Raw genomic sequence first — 17995 nt, 5'->3', positions numbered from 1 at the left:
TCAAATCAACAAGATGAAAGTAAGTGTAGGAGAGTATTGTTCTTATTAAGAATAAGTAGAAAAAGTTACACACATCTTCTTGGGAGAATTTCTTACCTTTTTGCCATTTCCTCTTGAGTCTTAGATATATCTGCCATCATTTCACTTTGTGAGGGCAATTTCTTTAGCCCTAAAGAGAAAATTTTAAATTTAAGTGTAAATTACCTCAATAGAAACAATGATCCTATTAACAATTACTGTGCTATGGAGAATTCAAAGAAATATAGGATGATTTTCTATACTCAAAGAGATTACAGTTTGCTTGATCACTTGATCTTGCCATGACCAAAATATAATAACTTGAGCATACCTCATCACAAAAACAGAAATCTTAAATGCTCCAACATTTTGTCCATGTTCAACACTCTTTGAACATGGACAAAATGCCCCAAGTAGAAAATTCTACACATGACCTCAAGATAGGTCATATCAAAACACAGGCACAATTTTATTGTATAAAATTACCCTCTGGCTGTATTGTGTAAGGTGTATATGAAAACTAAGTGAATTTCCTTTTTAGACTTGGGTTTCATCTCCAAGATAGGTCATTATGTATATGCAGATATTCCAAAAATCTGAAAATATATTAAGTTCAAAATACCTCTGGTCCTAAGGAATATTCACCGGTATCAGTACATGTAGTTTATTCTGCTTTGTCTTTGGAACATATTTACCGTACTCTGCCTTCCAACAAATACCTGCCTCCTCCCTAACATAGTCTTTGAATTGGTAAATTAAATTTGGGCACAAGGAAATGACAAATGGCCTTAAAAGCAAATGAAAAGTGAGGTACAAGGTCAAAAGGCAAGTCAGGTGTAGTGATGCATGCCTGTAATTCCAGCACTTGGGAGGCTGAAATTGGAGGATAACGTGGATCTAAAAGTTCAATCAGCTTGAGTGATCTAGTAAAACCCCAACTCAAAAAAGGGAGGGGTGTAGAGGAACACCTGCACAGGTATCTTAATAACAAAAGTATTTTATACAAGAGAGAATAGAGGAAATAAACATAAACGCTAATCACATTTTATGCTAAAATCCTATGGAAAGTAACCTTCACCTTATAACCTCTTCTATTTGATAAGAGTTTGTGTGTGTCTGTGTGTGGGGGGGAGGTAAGGCCAAAGGAACTCATATACCCAATCTTGACAAATAAAATTTAAACATTAATATAAAAACAGTTTCTGTACTATGATTTAAAACCAAGGACATGATTAGACAAAGGAAGAATCACTTTTAAGTCCATATAAACAACTCTAGCTCAAAAAATTAGCCTTTTGCCCAGATATACAGCCTTATGCCCAACCAGATATGTAGGCACTGTGCCATGTACAAAATTGAGCCACAATCCTAAAATGTTACTCTATAAAATTCTGGAATATAGAATTTCAGAATGGGAATGTGTCTTAGTACAATCCTTCTCTCTACAATACAATATCAAGTGGTCATCTCATTCTTCCTTAAAAGTATCTGGCCTTGAAGCTATTATGAAGACAAACACAATAAGTGTTGGCAAGGATGTGGGAGAAAAGGCACACTCATACACTGCTGGTGGACTGCAAATTGGTGCAGCCAGTATAGAAAGCAGTAAGAAATTCCTTGGAAAACTTGGAATGGAACCACCATTTGACCCAGCTATCCCACTCCTCATTTTATACTCAAAGGACTTAAAAACAGCATACTACAGGGACATAACCACATCGATGTTTACAGCAGCACAATTCACAATAGCTAAACAGTGGAGCCAACCTAGAAGACCTTCAGTGAATGAATGGATTAAAAAATGTGGCACATACACACAATGGAATATTACTCAGCAATAAAAGAGAATAAAATTATGGCATTTGCAGGTAAATGGATGCAATTGGAGAAGATAATGCTAAGTGAAGTTAGCCAATCCCAAAAAACACAAATGCCAAATGTTTTCTCTGATATAAGGAGGCTGATTCATAGTGGGATAGGGAGAGGGAGCATGGGAGGAACAGACGAACTTTAGACAGGGCAGAGGGGTGGGAGGGGAAGGGAGGGGACAGGGGATTAGCAAGGACAGTGGAATGTGATAGACATCATTATCCAAAGTACATGTATGAAGACATGAATTGCTGTGAACATACTTTATATACAGAGATATGGAATATTGTTCTATATGTCATAAGAATTGTGATGCATTCCGCTGTCATGTATTTTAAAAACAGAAGCAACTAAAAAGAAAAAGAAAAAAAGATCTCTGGCCTTAGAGGTCTCACTACCTGCTAAGGAGATGATGTAACTGACTGATGTGGTTGCTGGAACATTATTTTTTGAACTGACCCCAAATATACTTCTATGCAACTTTTATCATTGGAACTAGTTCTTCCTTCTGGAGCCACTCAACTAAGTTTTGATACTTGACAGGACTTAAAATGTGAAAAGCACCTGTCATGACCACTTTAAGGCTTCTCATTATCAGGCTGACCAGCACGGGGTCCTACTGTAACACGTGTCATGTTCTCTGCCATTCTGGTGGCCCTTTTCTGGGCCTGATACGCCTCTGAAACACAGAAGTCAGAAATTCAACACTCAGAGCCTACTATGTTTTTTAATGTGTTTTCTTAATTTATGGGAATTATGACTTACAAATCAACAAGGAAGCATGGGAATGTTTCCTTTGAAATTAATCACAGATCTTTAGGGTGCTCAAGAAGTATGTTTGAGAGCTGATTTCCAATGACTTCTTACAGGGTACAGCCACCAGTCTGCAGTTATTAGCTGAAACTGTATGGAGGAGGGGGAGGAGGAGGAGGAGGAGGAGGAGGTCTATTTCTTGGTGGAGAGAGGCAGTCAGTTCATGAACTATTAAATGTGATGGGCAGATAAAGATATTTACAACGTTCTGTGATGAAGTTCTCTTTGAATTTATTAACTTTCAGTGTTACCTTGTTTAGACACATATTGTATCATATTTCTTATCTCCCTCCTTCAAATCATGCTCCCTTTATATGGACCAAAAAAAAAAGTCTTGTCTTTTTTTTTAATGTTAAGCTGATATTATGCAACCTTCAAGATTTCATTCCTTGGTTCTAGTTTGACTCTTTGCTCGAGTAAGTAAGTCTAATTCTTATCCCATAGGTATCCTTCAAATATTTGAAGGGAACTCTTAGATCTCCCCCAGATCTTAACTTCTTTAGCCTAAACTTCTCCAGTAACTTCATTTGTATTTCAAATGATATGTTTTCACGTTCCGTAAACCATTTTCTCTCTCCTTACTCAGTGAGTTCCAGGTTCACTCTATAATGTCTTAGGTGGTAGTCTGACCACTTAGAGAACTGTCCCGAGGTTCTGAGACAGTGCTGGCTTGAATGAAGCCTTTTGGAACCCTCCTCACCTGCTGGCTCCTACTGCGCCTACTATCCCAAAGCTCCACGTTGTTTTCCCTCAGGTACTCCTGGCCAAAACTCTAAGGGGGGACATGCAGGGACGCGGGGTAGTAGGGATGTGAGGGTTTGAAAGTTGAATATTTTATATTCTGGATTATCTCCTACCAGGTGTTAACTTATTGTATGAATTAAGTCGCACCATTTCTATATTGGACATTCTCTGTAATGAAAGATGAAATTCTTTATTTCCCAAATACATACCAGTTGTCTAAAATTCAGAGGAGTGGATTCTAATCTGAAGTACACATTGGAATCTTCTGGAGAACAATTTTGTGCCTGCCCCTCCCAGATTTACTGAATAAGTATCACCATGGATGAGATCAAAGCATGCCTAAGCTGGGGAAATACCCAGGTGATTCTAAGGTATGTCCATGGTTATTTTACTACTTAGATTCACTTAAAAATAAGTTTTCTGGTACTAACTTTGTGCCAGATATTATGCAACCCTCAAGATTTTGGTCAAACATACTGCTATTTAAAAGCAAGCACAGAAACATAGTCAATCATCACCAAGTAATTAAGGAGTGGATTTTTATTGTCACTTACCTTTAAATACTTGAGTGGCCCAGCGTCCTTGGAGCTCTGCAATCGGCATAATGGCTCCTAAGGGCTGAATCAAGCCTATGATTGCAAGAGTTGGCTTTTCTAGGTTGGGAGGGAAGACCTTTTTATATAGGGATATCTTATTTTTGACCACTTTGATAGAATCTTCCAGAAAAGGAAAGGCGAAGCTGTAGCCCGTGGCAAAGATAACAGCATCAATGTCATCCTCCCTAGAGCCATCCTCAAATACGGCAGCGGTCTCTGAGAATGCCGTCACGTTCCCCTTCACCTTCACCAAGCCAGAGAGTATGCGGTTGGGCAGATCGTCATTCACCGTTGGATGCTGGCTCAGAGCTCTGTGAGTGGCCATGAAGAGAAGGAGAAATGAGAGGGACCGAGAGCGGGAAAGAGGGGAGAGAGAAATAAACCCTGTAAGTAAATTTCTGCTTTGGTGGAGGTGGTTAAACAGTGTCCCCTCGGTTTACCCATGGAATTTGGAAAGTCCCACTTTACACCAGTTTTACTTTATATCAGCTTTTCAGGGCTCAAGGCTGAACGGCTGGACCCTGCAAGTCACTGAAGGGGAAGGTATTGGAGAAGTGAAGGATAAGAGTTTTTCGGAGGAGTGCATATGTGGTTGTTCATGTGATAGTAATGCTCCGTGGTGTCACAAGGCCACAGGACAGTCGTTCTTGTCCACATATCAATCAGTCTGACAAAACTTGACTATTAATGTCCTGACCCATTTCTAATTCCAAAGAGGTAGACTTAGACTTTCATTTTCCAAACTGTGGAATAAATTACACATGTACAGCAAGTTAGAGTTCAAATTACATTTCCATGCATTCAGTTATTTGGCGGTCACATAACTCTATGAAGGGTAGGTGTCATTATCCAGGTTGTATAGGTGAAGAAACTGAGGTCTAGAGAGTTAAGTGACTTGACCAATGTTCTACAGCCTAGGATTTTAGAATTTCTGTAAAAATAGTTTTCTATACTCTCTTGGGATACTTTGGACCTAGAGACAGCATGGAATAAGGGTATCAAAATAAATAAGTCAGGTTTCCAGTATCTTGGGTCTGTAAAAACAAGTCTTGATTCCTGAACCTTGGGTCAGCAGGCTCCGAGACCCCTCTCCCCACGTCTTCCTGGCCTAGCCTCAGGAGTGTCACGTGTCTTACGACTACACCCGACTACACCCGAGCTGTGGAAGTCAATTTGCTTGGATCCGAACCTTCAGGAAGACAGTGTTCTGCATTCCAGCCTCATGGCTTCATCTTTCTCTCTAACTTACTGCTTTTCACTAGCGCGCCACCATCCACACAGTTGCCTAAGCCACAGAACTGTCTACTGTCTGCTCACCAAGCCTGTTTTCTTCCTCCCTTAAAAAAGAAGTCTGCCTAGAATAGTTTTGTCTACTAACTGTCTCACCTGAACAACACAGTTGTCTTTAGGGCTCCCCCATCTCCCCTCTATACCATTTGCCTTAGAATAAGAAGGGCAAATAAACATGATTTTAGGATCCTTGATTTAGAAAAGAAAAAAAAAGGTATAAAGAATATTGTTGGGTCAGGTGCAGTGACACATGCCTGGTCATTCTAAAATAGATTTATTATAGACTTATGATTACATCACTTGCTTGCTTAAATTTAACACGTCATTCACTTGAATGGATTTGCTGTCTTCATTCCAAACTTTTTTGTTTTTCCCCTGCCAGGGCTGAGGGCCGAACTCAGGGCCTCGTGCATTCTAGGCAAGCACTCTGCCACCGAGCTAAATCCTCAGCCCCCTATACTTTTTATTTAGCAGAGCATACAAAAGGTTTCATGCCTGATAGACCTAGAGATGTATTCAACTACTCTTCTAGCTTTGCCATATAGTCTAGCTATACCAGGCTATGTGCAGGTCTCGGGGCGTAATGTGCCTTTTGCTATTCTAACATATTACAATTAGAATGCTACATGCTGACCCAATTTGCCTACCTTTTATTATTCAATAAAACCTCAATTTGTTTTGCAACTACAAAACATATTCATGCTTAAATAATTGAATGAAAAGTTGTTGGGGAACACTGTGTCCAGGTACCATCCCACTAATTAATTTCAAGGGGAAAACTATCTTTGTACTGGAGAAACCTGGTACATGCCACTTTTTACACACAATCTTACACCATTAATATGAAATAAACTGGCATCATGTGGGTCCTGATGGGATTCTCCAAGAAGATAACATCCCTTAATGTAGTACATATGCCAGGATACAATGCAACTCAAAATTTAGAGATAGTCTACAAAAACCATGCCTTAGAAAGAAGAAAGAGGAGGAGGAAGAGGAAATAGGAAGAGGAGAGGAGGAAGAAGAAAGGAGGAAGAAGAGGAGAAGGAGAATAAAAGTCCATGTTTAAAAAAAATGAATGGCCAGGCATGGTGGTGCATGTCTACAATCCCAGTGACTCTAGAGGCTGAGGCAGAAGGGCCACAAGTTAGAGGACGGCCTCTAACTTGCCGAGACCTGTCTCAAAATAAAAACATTAAAAGAATTAGGGATGTAGCTGAATAGTAAAGCACTCCTGGGTTCGATTTCTAGTATGCAAAAAAAGGGAATAGAGAATTAGTATTTCAGATTAAAAAAGACATGACAACTAATGAAATGATGTGATTAACATTTTTTAGAATAGAAAAAAAACTTATTATAAAGAAGACCATTAGGTTGGTTGCAGTGATGTACACCTGTAATCCCTTGGGAGGCTGAGACAGGAGGATTTCAAGATCTAGGCCAGCCTCAGCAATTTAGCAAGGCCCTAGGCAACTTAGTGAGACCCTGTATCAAAATAAAAAATAAAAAGGGCTGGGAAAAACTCAGTGATAAAGTGACCCTGGGTTCAATACCCAGTATCAAAATTAAAAAAGAAAATATTATTGGGATATCTGTAGAAATTTGAATGTGCCAACATTTTAGAAAATTATTTTATCAATGTTAAATTTCCCAAATGTGATCATTGTATTATGGCACGTAGGGGAATACCCTTTTTCTTGGGTATGTTTTAATGATTTTTACTTACTTTCAGAAAAAAGATATGTCCTTAAGTATGTGTATATGCTACATATTGTTTGGATCTATCTTCCATGAGGAAGGAGATAAAAAGAAAATATAGCAAACTCTATGACAGGTGAATCTAGGTAAAAGATATGACTTTTCTGAAGACGTGAACATTTCCAAAAACACAAGGCTGGAGAGAGAAGTCACGCAGAGTCAGTACCCAGGAGGCTTTCACACGCCCCCCTCTGCATGAGAGCCCACCCTCTGCTCCACTGCATCTGTGCATCTCTCTGTCATGTTCCCTTGTCTGTCTTCTCATTTGTATACTAACGTAAGACCTTTTCTGAAGTCTTCCATCTGTTACTCATGTTGATCTTGGGCAAATGACTTAGTTTCTCTAAGTTTTGATTTTTTATGTCTATAAAATGGATATAAAAATGGCACCAACCCATAGGGCCGTTTGGAGGATTAAATGAGATTACACACACACACACACACACACACACACACACACACACACACTCATTACTGTGCTTAACTTTAAAATGTCTTTGAAAAAGGCAAGGTATTATTTTTATTATTATGTCTTTCTCTCTGTATTTCATGCCCAACATAATGCCTTGCTCACAACAAACAGGTGCCCCATGTTTGTTGACTGACTGAATGAGGCACTGCCCCCTACTACCTTTTTATTGTTGTTGGGCACCATATAAAAAAAACTGATATCCCACAGAATAAGGAAATGGCTAATGCCAATGAGAATGAGTCACACAAACTTTAGACCAGCAGGTCTTGGTCTTCTGTGGTTGATAAGGTAAAGCGGCATTTCAGATTCCCTGGTTTCCTTAATGTCTGGGTGGAGGTAGCTGTCAGCCTGAGTGAACAGTCCTTGGGCCTTGGCTTTACCACCCCATTCCCATCTGAGCACATACCTGTGTTTAGGCTTCAGGCCAAACATTTCATGATCAAATCTTTGATTCAGACGTTTTTCCAAATATGCATTGGTCAATGCTTGACCGCATATCTTTGATAAACGATGCTGAAGTCGAGAAAGGTGTGCCACATCAAAAGGATATCCACGGTCCGCTACGCGATTCAGGATCCACGCGCCTCTCCTGGTGCTGAGGAACACCTAAGGCGTGGGAAACATGGTTTCCTGTTGTCATTCTGGCTCACACTCGGAAGCACGCTCACTTTCTTCACCATTAAGTTCATACTCACTAGTGTGGCGCTTTAGTTCTGTACAATCTTTTTAAATTTCCCTTCCCCAACGCCGTCCTAGAACATGCCCTGCTGCTGTCCAGCCCTGCACTTCTGTTCACAGCCAATGCGCCCATTCATGTGCAAGATCCAGATCAAGTCCGCGTCCTCCATGAGAACCACACAGGAAACACTGACCTTTCAGGTTGGTAATGCTCTCTTCTTCTGAACTTCGCTAGCACTTACCACCTATGGACTCATTAAAACTCATGGAATAGGGGCTGGGCTTGTGGCTCAGTGGCAGAGCACTTGCCTGGCATGTGTGAGGCACTGGGTTTGATTCTCTCCATCACATAAAAATAAATAAAGTAAAAAGATATTGTGTCCATCTTAAAAAAAAAAAAAAGCGGGGGGTGCTGGGGACATGGCTCAGTGGTTAAGTGCCCCTGCGTCTGTGACAGTCAAGCCCAAGCGGCTCCAGTTTGTAAAACCACCATGCCAAGTAGAGAGGTCATGCCTAGCACACGATGTTATTTTCCTTTTGCTATAGAAATCCTTAAGAACACGGAACTACCTGATGGGGCTTTGCTTCTGTAACTGGGGTGGCCTGACTGCACTCTCCCACTTCTGTAACCTGGCTGGATCCCCAAACATCCCTGGTGTGGTTTTCAGGCCTATATGGAGTGCCCCTGCAATTGTCTGGGGCTGATCAGGGGAACAGCTTTATGTTCGGCCAGTTGCCACTGGTGTGCTTCAATAAAGGCTTGATTCAATTATATATGAGTGGTCTGGGTCAATTTGTGAATCCCCGGGACAGTGTTTTAACTGTAACAGGTTCAATCCCCAGTACCCTCACCCCCAAAAAATCATGTAATGATAAAACTGGAGATCATTTAGCCCAAAACTCCAGTCTTTTTGTCTTTGACATTGTTGCATTGTTATGAACTATGATTTACCATTTATATCATTTATATGATGTGAAGCTTTCTGTGTCATAATCTGTCTCTCCAGTTGTGTCCAATGGTGCTCTCCACAGTGGGAGGGTTAGCCTGCACCTCTCCGTCTCCCCAGCACATCATCATTACTTTCCTTTACTGGGACTTGTGACCTGTAATTCCGTGTACTAAGTCCTTTGTATTCTTTTTTTCTGAGGAGCTGGGGATCAAACTCAGGCCGAATGCATGCTTAGCAAAGGCACTACCACAGAGCTACATCCTTAGCCCTTTTTTTTTAAAAAAAAATTCTTATTTTACTTTGATATAGGGTCTCTCTAAGTTGTTCAGGTTGGCCTCAAATTTGCAAACTTCCTGCCTTAGCTTCCTGAGTAGCTGACATTACAGGCATGAGACACTAACCATTTTACAATGTTAACACAACAACCCCTTGAGGAAGCCAGTATCATCCTCATTTTATGGGTGAGGGACATCGGGAAGATGAAAAATTTGCCAAAGATCATATAGCTATTAACAGGCAAACTGACGTTTCAATGCACATCTGACCAATTCTAAATCCTGTTAAGAGATGTTCTATTGATTATTGAATAGGAGAAAATAAAGATTGCTAGTAGAACTACAGGAGATTGTTCAGTACTTCTTTGTTCTTTCCTGGCTAAATGTACATGTTCAGAACGGATTAAGGCTGATATTCAGTTACCTGGCAGAGGTATCAGGACATTTTCAACTTTACACAACCCCGGAAGAAGTTTCTGGTAAATAAGTTTTTACGGTAAATAAGTATATTGTTTCATAGTCTTAAGCTCTCATGTAAAAAGACACCTGTCTACAAAGTGTGATTCTTTACTTCACACATATATCCTCACAGAGAGGAACCTTCAGCACTATCAGAGTTAGGTGCTTTTACCTGTCACAGTGGAAGTACCTGCATGGTCTTGGGATCCACATGATTTAGGGTGAAGCTTATAGCCTTGATTAAAAGGTTCCCTATCGATGAGATAGTTACAACACATCCATCCCAAGACCGCTGTGATGATTTTTATAGAAAAGTGTGGCATACCATAAACACTGAATAAATGCTTAATGGCTGTCATATTTATTTTAGCTTTTCCATCAATGCCTCACGCATACTAGGCAAGCACTCTACCACTTATTTTAAGCAAACAAAATATTTATAAATCTGGCTTATAAGAAAAACATAAGAAAAATGGTTAAGTCAATATAATCGTGTATGAAATCAACCTGACGAGAAAGGGATGCTTTCACAAAATCATCATACCACAAGGGTCATACCAAAGTTTCCTTATGCACTGAGATTAATAGATCCACTTGCAAATTTTGACTCCCCAAATTTCTCTTTTATACATTTTAATACGTAAAGCAAAAAGCTAGAACTCAGCAATTAAATTTCTTCAGTTTGCATTAGTGCTGGGAGGGTTGCCCCCTATGCAGATGTGATTTTGCTGTTTTCCCAGGACTTTCTCACAAACATGGCTGCCTTATCTCCACACCCTGAATATTTTGTTCCTGGGAAATTTTAATTCCACAATGCAGGTTAGATCAGCTCCCTTAGAAATGACCACTCGACAAGCCAAGATATGAAAGAAGACTTTTGCATGGATCCCCACTACTTACAAGGTACATCCTTCAACCACGTGTGTTTTTTACTCTTTCTTGTTTATATAATTACTTCCTAATAAGTGTTTGTGGAATTAATTCATGGAATAACATATGAGATCACTTATATATTGATAGATGAAAATAGTACTGAGAAGTTATTGGAAACACGTTGCTGGACAAGGGTCATTTAACAAAATTGTGTCATTAAGCCTGTGGGTTTTTTAAAAATATTTTTTTAGTTGTAGATGGACACAATACCTTTATTTTATTTGTTTATTTGTATGTGGTGCCTCATGCATGCTAGGCAAGTGCTCTACCACTGAGCACAACCCCATAGTATTAGAGAAGCATAGCATAATTAAAGTTACTGAAGAACAACCAGGCATTTACCTATTGCTAATAAAGTTATGATTCAATGAAGACAAAAAAATGTAATAATGACATGCCTTTTTCTAGGATTTTACAGTGAAGACAGTTTCTTCAAAGCTCAAAATCTATGATACAGAAACCAAAACAAACAAAACAAAAAACCAAGGAGACAGAACTTGATTTGGAGTGACTCTCCTTCTGTGCTACCTAACTGCAGGCAACAGCTGGCACAAGCTGTCACATAAGCTACTACACAGACACTCTTTATGCTGATGTCGACATTGTTTTTGGAAAGATTTAGATTGTTTCTTTTTTTACCATTTGGGGGGCAAAAAGGAAATTCACCCACCATCCTGTTAATGAAAAGTTTTCAACGACCACAGTGTGCTGTCCACATGTGTATATGAACACATTTCTTCTGGCCAGTGGACGATCCACACTGTCACTGTTGCACTCTCACAACCTCTTCCAGCAATACTCGGCTTCCTCAAAGCCAGGGAAAGGCCAACTGGGATTGTGGGTGCACCCTGAAGCCGTGCACTTACTCCTTAGTACGAAGCCAAGTGAGTAATGGAACCCAACCCTAACGGCGCCTCTCCAGTAGCACCCATCATAATGCCAACGGAGGCATGAGACCAAGGCCTGTATTTGCCACCGGCACTAGTGGGCCTATCTCCTGGGTGAGGCTGCACATAGAACGGCTCAAACCTGCTTGGCTGTGTGGCTGATATCTACAGCCAGATCCCCTCCGGAATTCCCAATGCCAATTATGATGACTCTTTTTCCAGCAAATGCCTCGGGGTTTTTATAGTCTCGACTGTGGAAATACTGTCCTTTGAACTTCTCAATTCCTGCAAGAGAACGGAAAATAATTATTGGATGATAGTTTATAAGTTGGATATCATTTGTAAAATCTTTCTTTTGTAGAATTTAAAGTTGAAGCATGTATTCTCCACATATTCTCCCTTTATTCAGCTACTTTTGTCTTCTTGAATACTTTGGCTTATTTTTTTCTTCCATAGCCTTGGAATAGTAATTTGTGATTCCTGTACCATAAGTAGTTTGTATTTTGGATTTGTAGACCCACAAATTCAAACTGCTGCCATTCTCTTTTGTCTTTCATTCCCTTAGTTACATACTCCCAGTTCAATTAGAGTATATATGTTTTTGTATACTCTAGGAGATACATAAAGTACGTTTTCTAAAAAAAAAAAAAAGTTCAGGCCCCAAATTGAAACTAAATTATTCAAGCTTTCATTTAAGCATTAGAAACTCAATATTTGTTTGTTTCCTCAATTACTGAGAAATTCCATATCTGAACCAATACTGAGTAAGAGCTTCACGGTCTTCTTTTTTGATCCTAAGGAAACATGGTGGAATGAGATGGACATCATTACCCGAGGTACATGTGTGGCTGCACATGGTGTGATGCTACATCATATGCAACCAGAGAAATGAAAAGTTGTACTGTACAATGAATCAAAATGCATTCTGCAGTCATATATACCTAATTAAAATAAATTAATTAATTAAAAATAAAAAAGAAAACCAAAGTCATTATGAAACTAAATACAATCATGTGCCACTTGAAAGAAATATATACATTCTGAAAATGTTACTGTAATTTTGGTCTCATCATTGTGAAAAAATCACAGAGTACTCACACAGCCCATATTGTATGGGCCAGTCCCTCAGTATATGATGCCATCAAGACCCACAATAAACAGGAGGCCTGTGAAGCTATTGCTGGTGACATGGCAGACAGTTGTACAGTAAAGTTTCCTAGAAGTCGTAGGAGCACACACTAAGAGAAATGTAATACATAAACCACGACACAGTTGTTTGTCAGTATCACGTAGCACACACACAATTGTATGGGCTGTGACCTTGCACAATGGACCGCACACAGGGCTTTGTGCATCAGTGTCACCGCGGTGTGGTGCTGGTCAGGACACTACTCAGCAATAGAAGACTTCCAGTGCCCTCATCATCTCATGGGATCATCCTTCTATATGTACTCCAACCTTGCCTGAAATGTCATTATGTGGTGGCATGATTGTTCTCAGACCTCTAAACTCTAAAATCACCATTAACTCTAGTCCCCAAATGGCGATGACACAGGTTATTCCATCCTCAAGGGAACATGCCTAATGAGGGTCTTACTCCACCCCAAGGTAAAAATCACTCAGACCACAACCCTTCTATTCCTCAGGGTCCCAGGCCTGGCTCCAGGGTCGCCTCCTTCCTGGAAGGTCACTCACCTGGAAAGCTTTCCAGGGGCAAGTGAGCGTTAGTGTGATGGCCAGTGCAAACCATGACTCCATCAAAGACATCAACCTCCTTTTTCCCTTCACACTCGGTGACCACCTCCCATTGTCCTGAAGTAGAGAAATCAGGCCGCTTCTTCACACTGCACACAGTGGTCTGAAAGAAAAGTGACATACACTGGGCACTTAACCACAGCCTGCACAGTGGATATCAGCCCTGACATGGCTTTTCCTGTTACCCCACGGGCTGGTACCACAGTGCCATCTCATCATTAGGGTGCTTGCAGGAATGCTTGATTTTCATACTCCACAAAGAACAGCCTTGTCTGGGGCCGTGGTCTGAGTGAGAAACCATAAGGCAGACAAAGTAAGCAGAGTGGACAGACCAATGTACTCTCCTCTGCTTCTAGAAAGGTAGAAATTGGTAGGACTCTTAGTCTCTACCTTGAGGCATGGTAGCACCTGAAAAAGCCTGGATTTCTCCTGTACTTCTGTGGCACTCTGCACTAAACACCTGTCCCCCCTCTAACCCCAGACTCCCCAAACTCTCTGATGTCTTCTTACTCCCAAGTCCTGTTCTCTTTGGCTGGACTTAAACTTGTGACTATGAGGCTACCTTTCCTGTTAGAGCAGGAACCTATCTCAGTGGCTCTTATTTTCTGTAAAGGAATCTCTGCCTTGTAAATATGCCCACTTCATAAGTTATTCTAAAGAAATAGGTTGTGAGATAGAGTAGTCAGTGGAATAATTTTTAGCTTTTCAAAAAAAAAAAACAATAAATATAGGTGACTCTGCCCAGCCAGGGAAACGTCAAGAATGCATTCCCGTGTGCTTCTAGGGTCTGGCTTGATGTCTTGGTGACTGACAGGAGCACTGTCTAGGCGTCAACCGTCCGGTGCCATTTCCAGTCCCTGCCATGTGTTTTCACACAAGCTGGTGCTTCTACTTGGTCACCCTTTTATTCCTTCTTCATCTGAAGACTGCTTCCTACTGAAGACTTGGCTTGGACACTGTCTTCTCCAAAAACCTTTCCTGGAACTTGACTCCTCGGCCCTGATGGCTAAACATCCCCCTTCTGAGCTGCAGGTGTAGCCTCCATGGTACTCGCCACTTGGCTTGTTCCTTCTATGTATGATAACAATTTCCTTCATTTTTCTGCGTCCTTGATGTAGACTGTTAAGTTACGGCTTCTGTCTTTGCATCATCACTGCTTAGTACAGTGACAAACTTGTTCAACAAGTGTCACCTAAACAAGTGAAGAGAGGCACCACTGGGCTATGAATAAGTGGCTTTGGAAATTGTCACCAGACGTTGCCACTTTGTTATTGTTGCTAAACAAAAAGGTGGAAGGTTTGGGCTCTGGGCCAGGTGATGTAATATGGCCATGGTTATAAACTACGGGAAAGTCACAGCAGACTTTAGAGAAGGAAGGAACCTCATACAGTACAACCATCTTCTTTCACAGAAAAGAGAATCAAGATAAGTTCAAGTTGAGAAATTACTGGTCTTAGGTCACTAATGAGGGGCAAGAACAAGGGCCAGAATTCAGGACTTTGTTTCCCACTTCAATATTCTACTCTCTCCACCCGATTCAACTCCTTTGCTTCCTCAATAACTTCCCAGTCACTAAGTACTTCACCAGGTTGTGATGATCACATAAAATAACATATTGGAAAGTGCTTCAGAGAGTGTAAAAGAATTAAGCAGGAGTGGACAGGTTGTGGGACAGGAGGGTTTCAAGTTCCCACACTTATTCATCCCCTCATCTCCTTGATTGTAAGCAGGGAGTGTGGAATGAAGGCAATGGAAACACTCTGGCAGGTATCTTTCTGAATCTGCAGCCAGAATATGTAAAAGAGAGCTTTCCATGGGCGTTTCAGAGAGAGGAAACCCAGAGTGGGGTCTTGAGCATATCGCTCCAGTATTTACATGTGCTACTGGTTAATGAAACCACGCTCTCCACCTACTTGACGAACAACTTCACACCAAGACACCCACAAACTGCCTACCTTGAACTGGATATACTTTAAAAGGTCGAAGTCCTTGGCATACATCCTGAAGTACTCTAGGATCTGGGAATTGTGCATGAAGTTAGGGTAATGATCCGGGACGGGGTAGTCACTGAAGCACATCATCTCCTTAGAAGTGTTGATGATCACTGATTTGTAGATACTGGCTCTTCCTTCTTCAGGGTTTTCCTGTAGTAAATAAGAACAACTTGAGAATTAATTTCATGATTTATAAAATAGCCAATGAATAGTTGAAGAAATTTCCTGAAATAAATGACAATTCAAACAAATGACACACATGCATGGCCTCCACACCTCCCCCTGTTCTTGTGCCCCTGTGTAGTTCCTTCCCCTTGAATCTCAGTTATCTTTATGACTTGTTTGGACCAACAGGATACAGTCGAAATGGCACTGAATGACTTTAAATTGTAGTCATGCTTTTTTCCAGAGTATCTAAAATTACAAATAGCCCTCAAAAAATGTTTAGTAAATGTATGTCAGATTGAATTGAGAAAGGAATGCATAGAAAAAGCAAATTTCACATAAAACATAACAAATTAATGAAATGAATAAAAATTATTTCAAAACAATGTGAATGAGACATCTATCTCATTTTTGAAACTTTTAAAGGAAAATTGTGGAATAATATAAAAGTCAAATGCAAAAAGATACCACTTCATATTATTTAAATTAATTATTATTTAATTAAGTTTGTATTAGTTAATAGTAACTTAAAACATCCCCAAATCTCCGAGTGGTTTAGTTATGTTACAGTATCTCAACGTGAAGTACAATCTGTCCTTGACACTATTCCACAGGTATCCTGCTGAATACAAAGAACATCCCGTTACTCCACTGCTCATTGGCTTCTATTCCTTCTGGAAACCAACCTACTTATTCTAAAATTTAGCACTTTTCACATCTAGCCCACTATGGCTTTTAATCTTCATTCAGTGTTCCCCTTAACAAATCCCATATTCCTGAGTCATTAAATTATTAGCTGAAATAATGTAGGCTCTTTCACAACTTAAAACTTTTGTGCATATCACTACTTCTTGAAAAATTCCTACCTTCATTTAAGTTATATCAAATGTTACTTTTTTGAGGAAGACTTTCCTGTAGTTCCATTGATCCTCCAAGTCCCCAAACCTTTCAATTCATATTGCTATAAAAGCAATGTAAACAGATTATATCATTCTGCATTTGTTTCCATGATTGTAAGGGATCTGAGGGTAGTGTACATGCCTTATTATTCTTTATATTTCTGTCAACAACGCAGTACCTGATATATAGTGAATGATTAATGAACGCTTAGGAATGAATTAGTTATATAATTATGAGAATGAATCTAGAGAAAGCAAAATTATGATGTCATTTCTTCCTAACTTGATCTATAGATGCAATGCAATCCCAATCAAATCTCTGCAAGCTACATTTTAGTCATCAACAAACTGATTCTAAAGTTTCTGTGGGAAGACAGAAGTCTAAAAATAGCTGATTTTGTCCTTAAGTATAGGCTGTGCATAATAAGCTTTCTTGAAAGAGTTGAGTATAGCAAAGCAAGAGAGATAAAAGGGATAAAGTTTACTCTGGCAAAATCTGACAAACTCCACTTCAGGGAAGGCATCACTATTGACAAAATAATGATAAGGCTTGCTGACAGAAGGCATCTTTGAAATGATATGATGAGAGTGGTATTACCTTTTCAGCATTACTCTCAAAAACCCTATAACCTCAGTAACCATGAGAAAACAGCAGACCAAGCTCAATTGAAAGATAATCTAAAAAATACTGACCAGTGCTCCTCAAAACTGCCAAGTCATCAAAACCTAGGAAAGTCTAAAATAACTGTCACAGTCAAGGGGAGCATTAAATGTAATGTACTGTCCTGGATGGGACCCTGGAACAGAAAGAGGTCACTGAGGGAAAAGTGGGTGATTCTGAAGAAGAACGGGCCATCCATGTTGCTGTAGGAGTGCTGTGGGGAAGATACCTGTGGGTAGCTCCGAGAACTGAAAGACCAGCCTCTGTGGCCACCATGGCTCCCAAGAGCGTCTCCCCAGTCTGTTATAGACTCCATTCTATTTCCAGACTGACTCAGCAAGGGAACCTACCAGCCAGTGAAAAGTGGAGCCTAAGGGGCCAGCTGGTCTGGGGTATTCAAAGCACAAGTGTACCCAGAACAAGACAAAAATGATACAGAAAGAAAAGACCCCCTCAAAAACAAGAATCTCCACCACAAGACTTCTAGGACTAGTAAATTAAGCAAAGTAACAGGTTCCAAAATGAAAATACAAAATTAACAGTTTTCCTACACACCAATAATGAATTAACTGAAAAAAAATCAGGAAAACATTTCCAACAATAGCTTAAAAAAAAAAAAAAAAGCAAAAGCAAAGAAAAACAACTCTAGGAATAAATCTAACCAGGAAGGTAGAAGCGCTCCACAGTGAGAACTCTAGTGCACTGCAGGAAGACACGGAAGACTGCACTGCAACACGGAAAGACCCCCATGTCCTGGTGGGATTCATGTGTTACATGGT

The 17995-nt window shown here is 40.1% G+C and overlaps 2 protein-coding genes across 37 annotated transcripts in view; one reads left to right on the top strand and one right to left on the bottom strand.

Annotated features, from left to right (window-relative positions):
- LOC110597299 (uncharacterized) overlaps positions 1-11470 on the top strand; it is a 64499-nt gene extending 53029 nt beyond the window's left edge. For 7 of the 25 annotated variants that reach the window (XR_013428349.1, XR_013428346.1, XR_013428348.1 and 4 more), the window contains 5 exons: positions 3287-3454; positions 3657-3815; positions 4230-4426; positions 4530-10825; positions 11264-11470. The gene's annotated coding sequence lies outside the window, so the exon portion shown is untranslated. The remainder of the gene's footprint in view (positions 1-3286; positions 3455-3656; positions 3816-4229; positions 4427-4529; positions 10826-11263) is intronic. The other 18 variants (XR_013428350.1, XM_078027707.1, XM_078027722.1 and 15 more) reach the window with 17 other exon arrangements.
- The window catches only part of Fmo5 (flavin containing dimethylaniline monoxygenase 5), a 54347-nt gene that overhangs the window by 16345 nt on the left and 20007 nt on the right, over positions 1-17995 (bottom strand). For all 12 annotated transcript variants that reach the window (XR_013428352.1, XR_013428353.1, XR_013428351.1 and 9 more), the window contains 6 exons: positions 15453-15641; positions 13438-13600; positions 11885-12027; positions 7967-8166; positions 3999-4351; positions 97-169 (listed from right to left, as the gene is read on the bottom strand). Coding sequence is in view for 9 of the 12 variants with exons in the window: in XM_078027731.1 (XP_077883857.1) it covers positions 97-169; positions 3999-4351; positions 7967-8166; positions 11885-12027; positions 13438-13600; positions 15453-15641 (1121 nt within the window). In the remaining 3 variants the exon portion in view is untranslated. The remainder of the gene's footprint in view (positions 1-96; positions 170-3998; positions 4352-7966; positions 8167-11884; positions 12028-13437; positions 13601-15452; positions 15642-17995) is intronic.

This window comes from Ictidomys tridecemlineatus, chromosome 11 (genome assembly GCF_052094955.1).
Source record: "Ictidomys tridecemlineatus isolate mIctTri1 chromosome 11, mIctTri1.hap1, whole genome shotgun sequence".
Taxonomy (NCBI): Eukaryota; Metazoa; Chordata; class Mammalia; order Rodentia; family Sciuridae; genus Ictidomys; species Ictidomys tridecemlineatus.
This window is presented reverse-complemented; position numbering and strand designations above follow the sequence as displayed.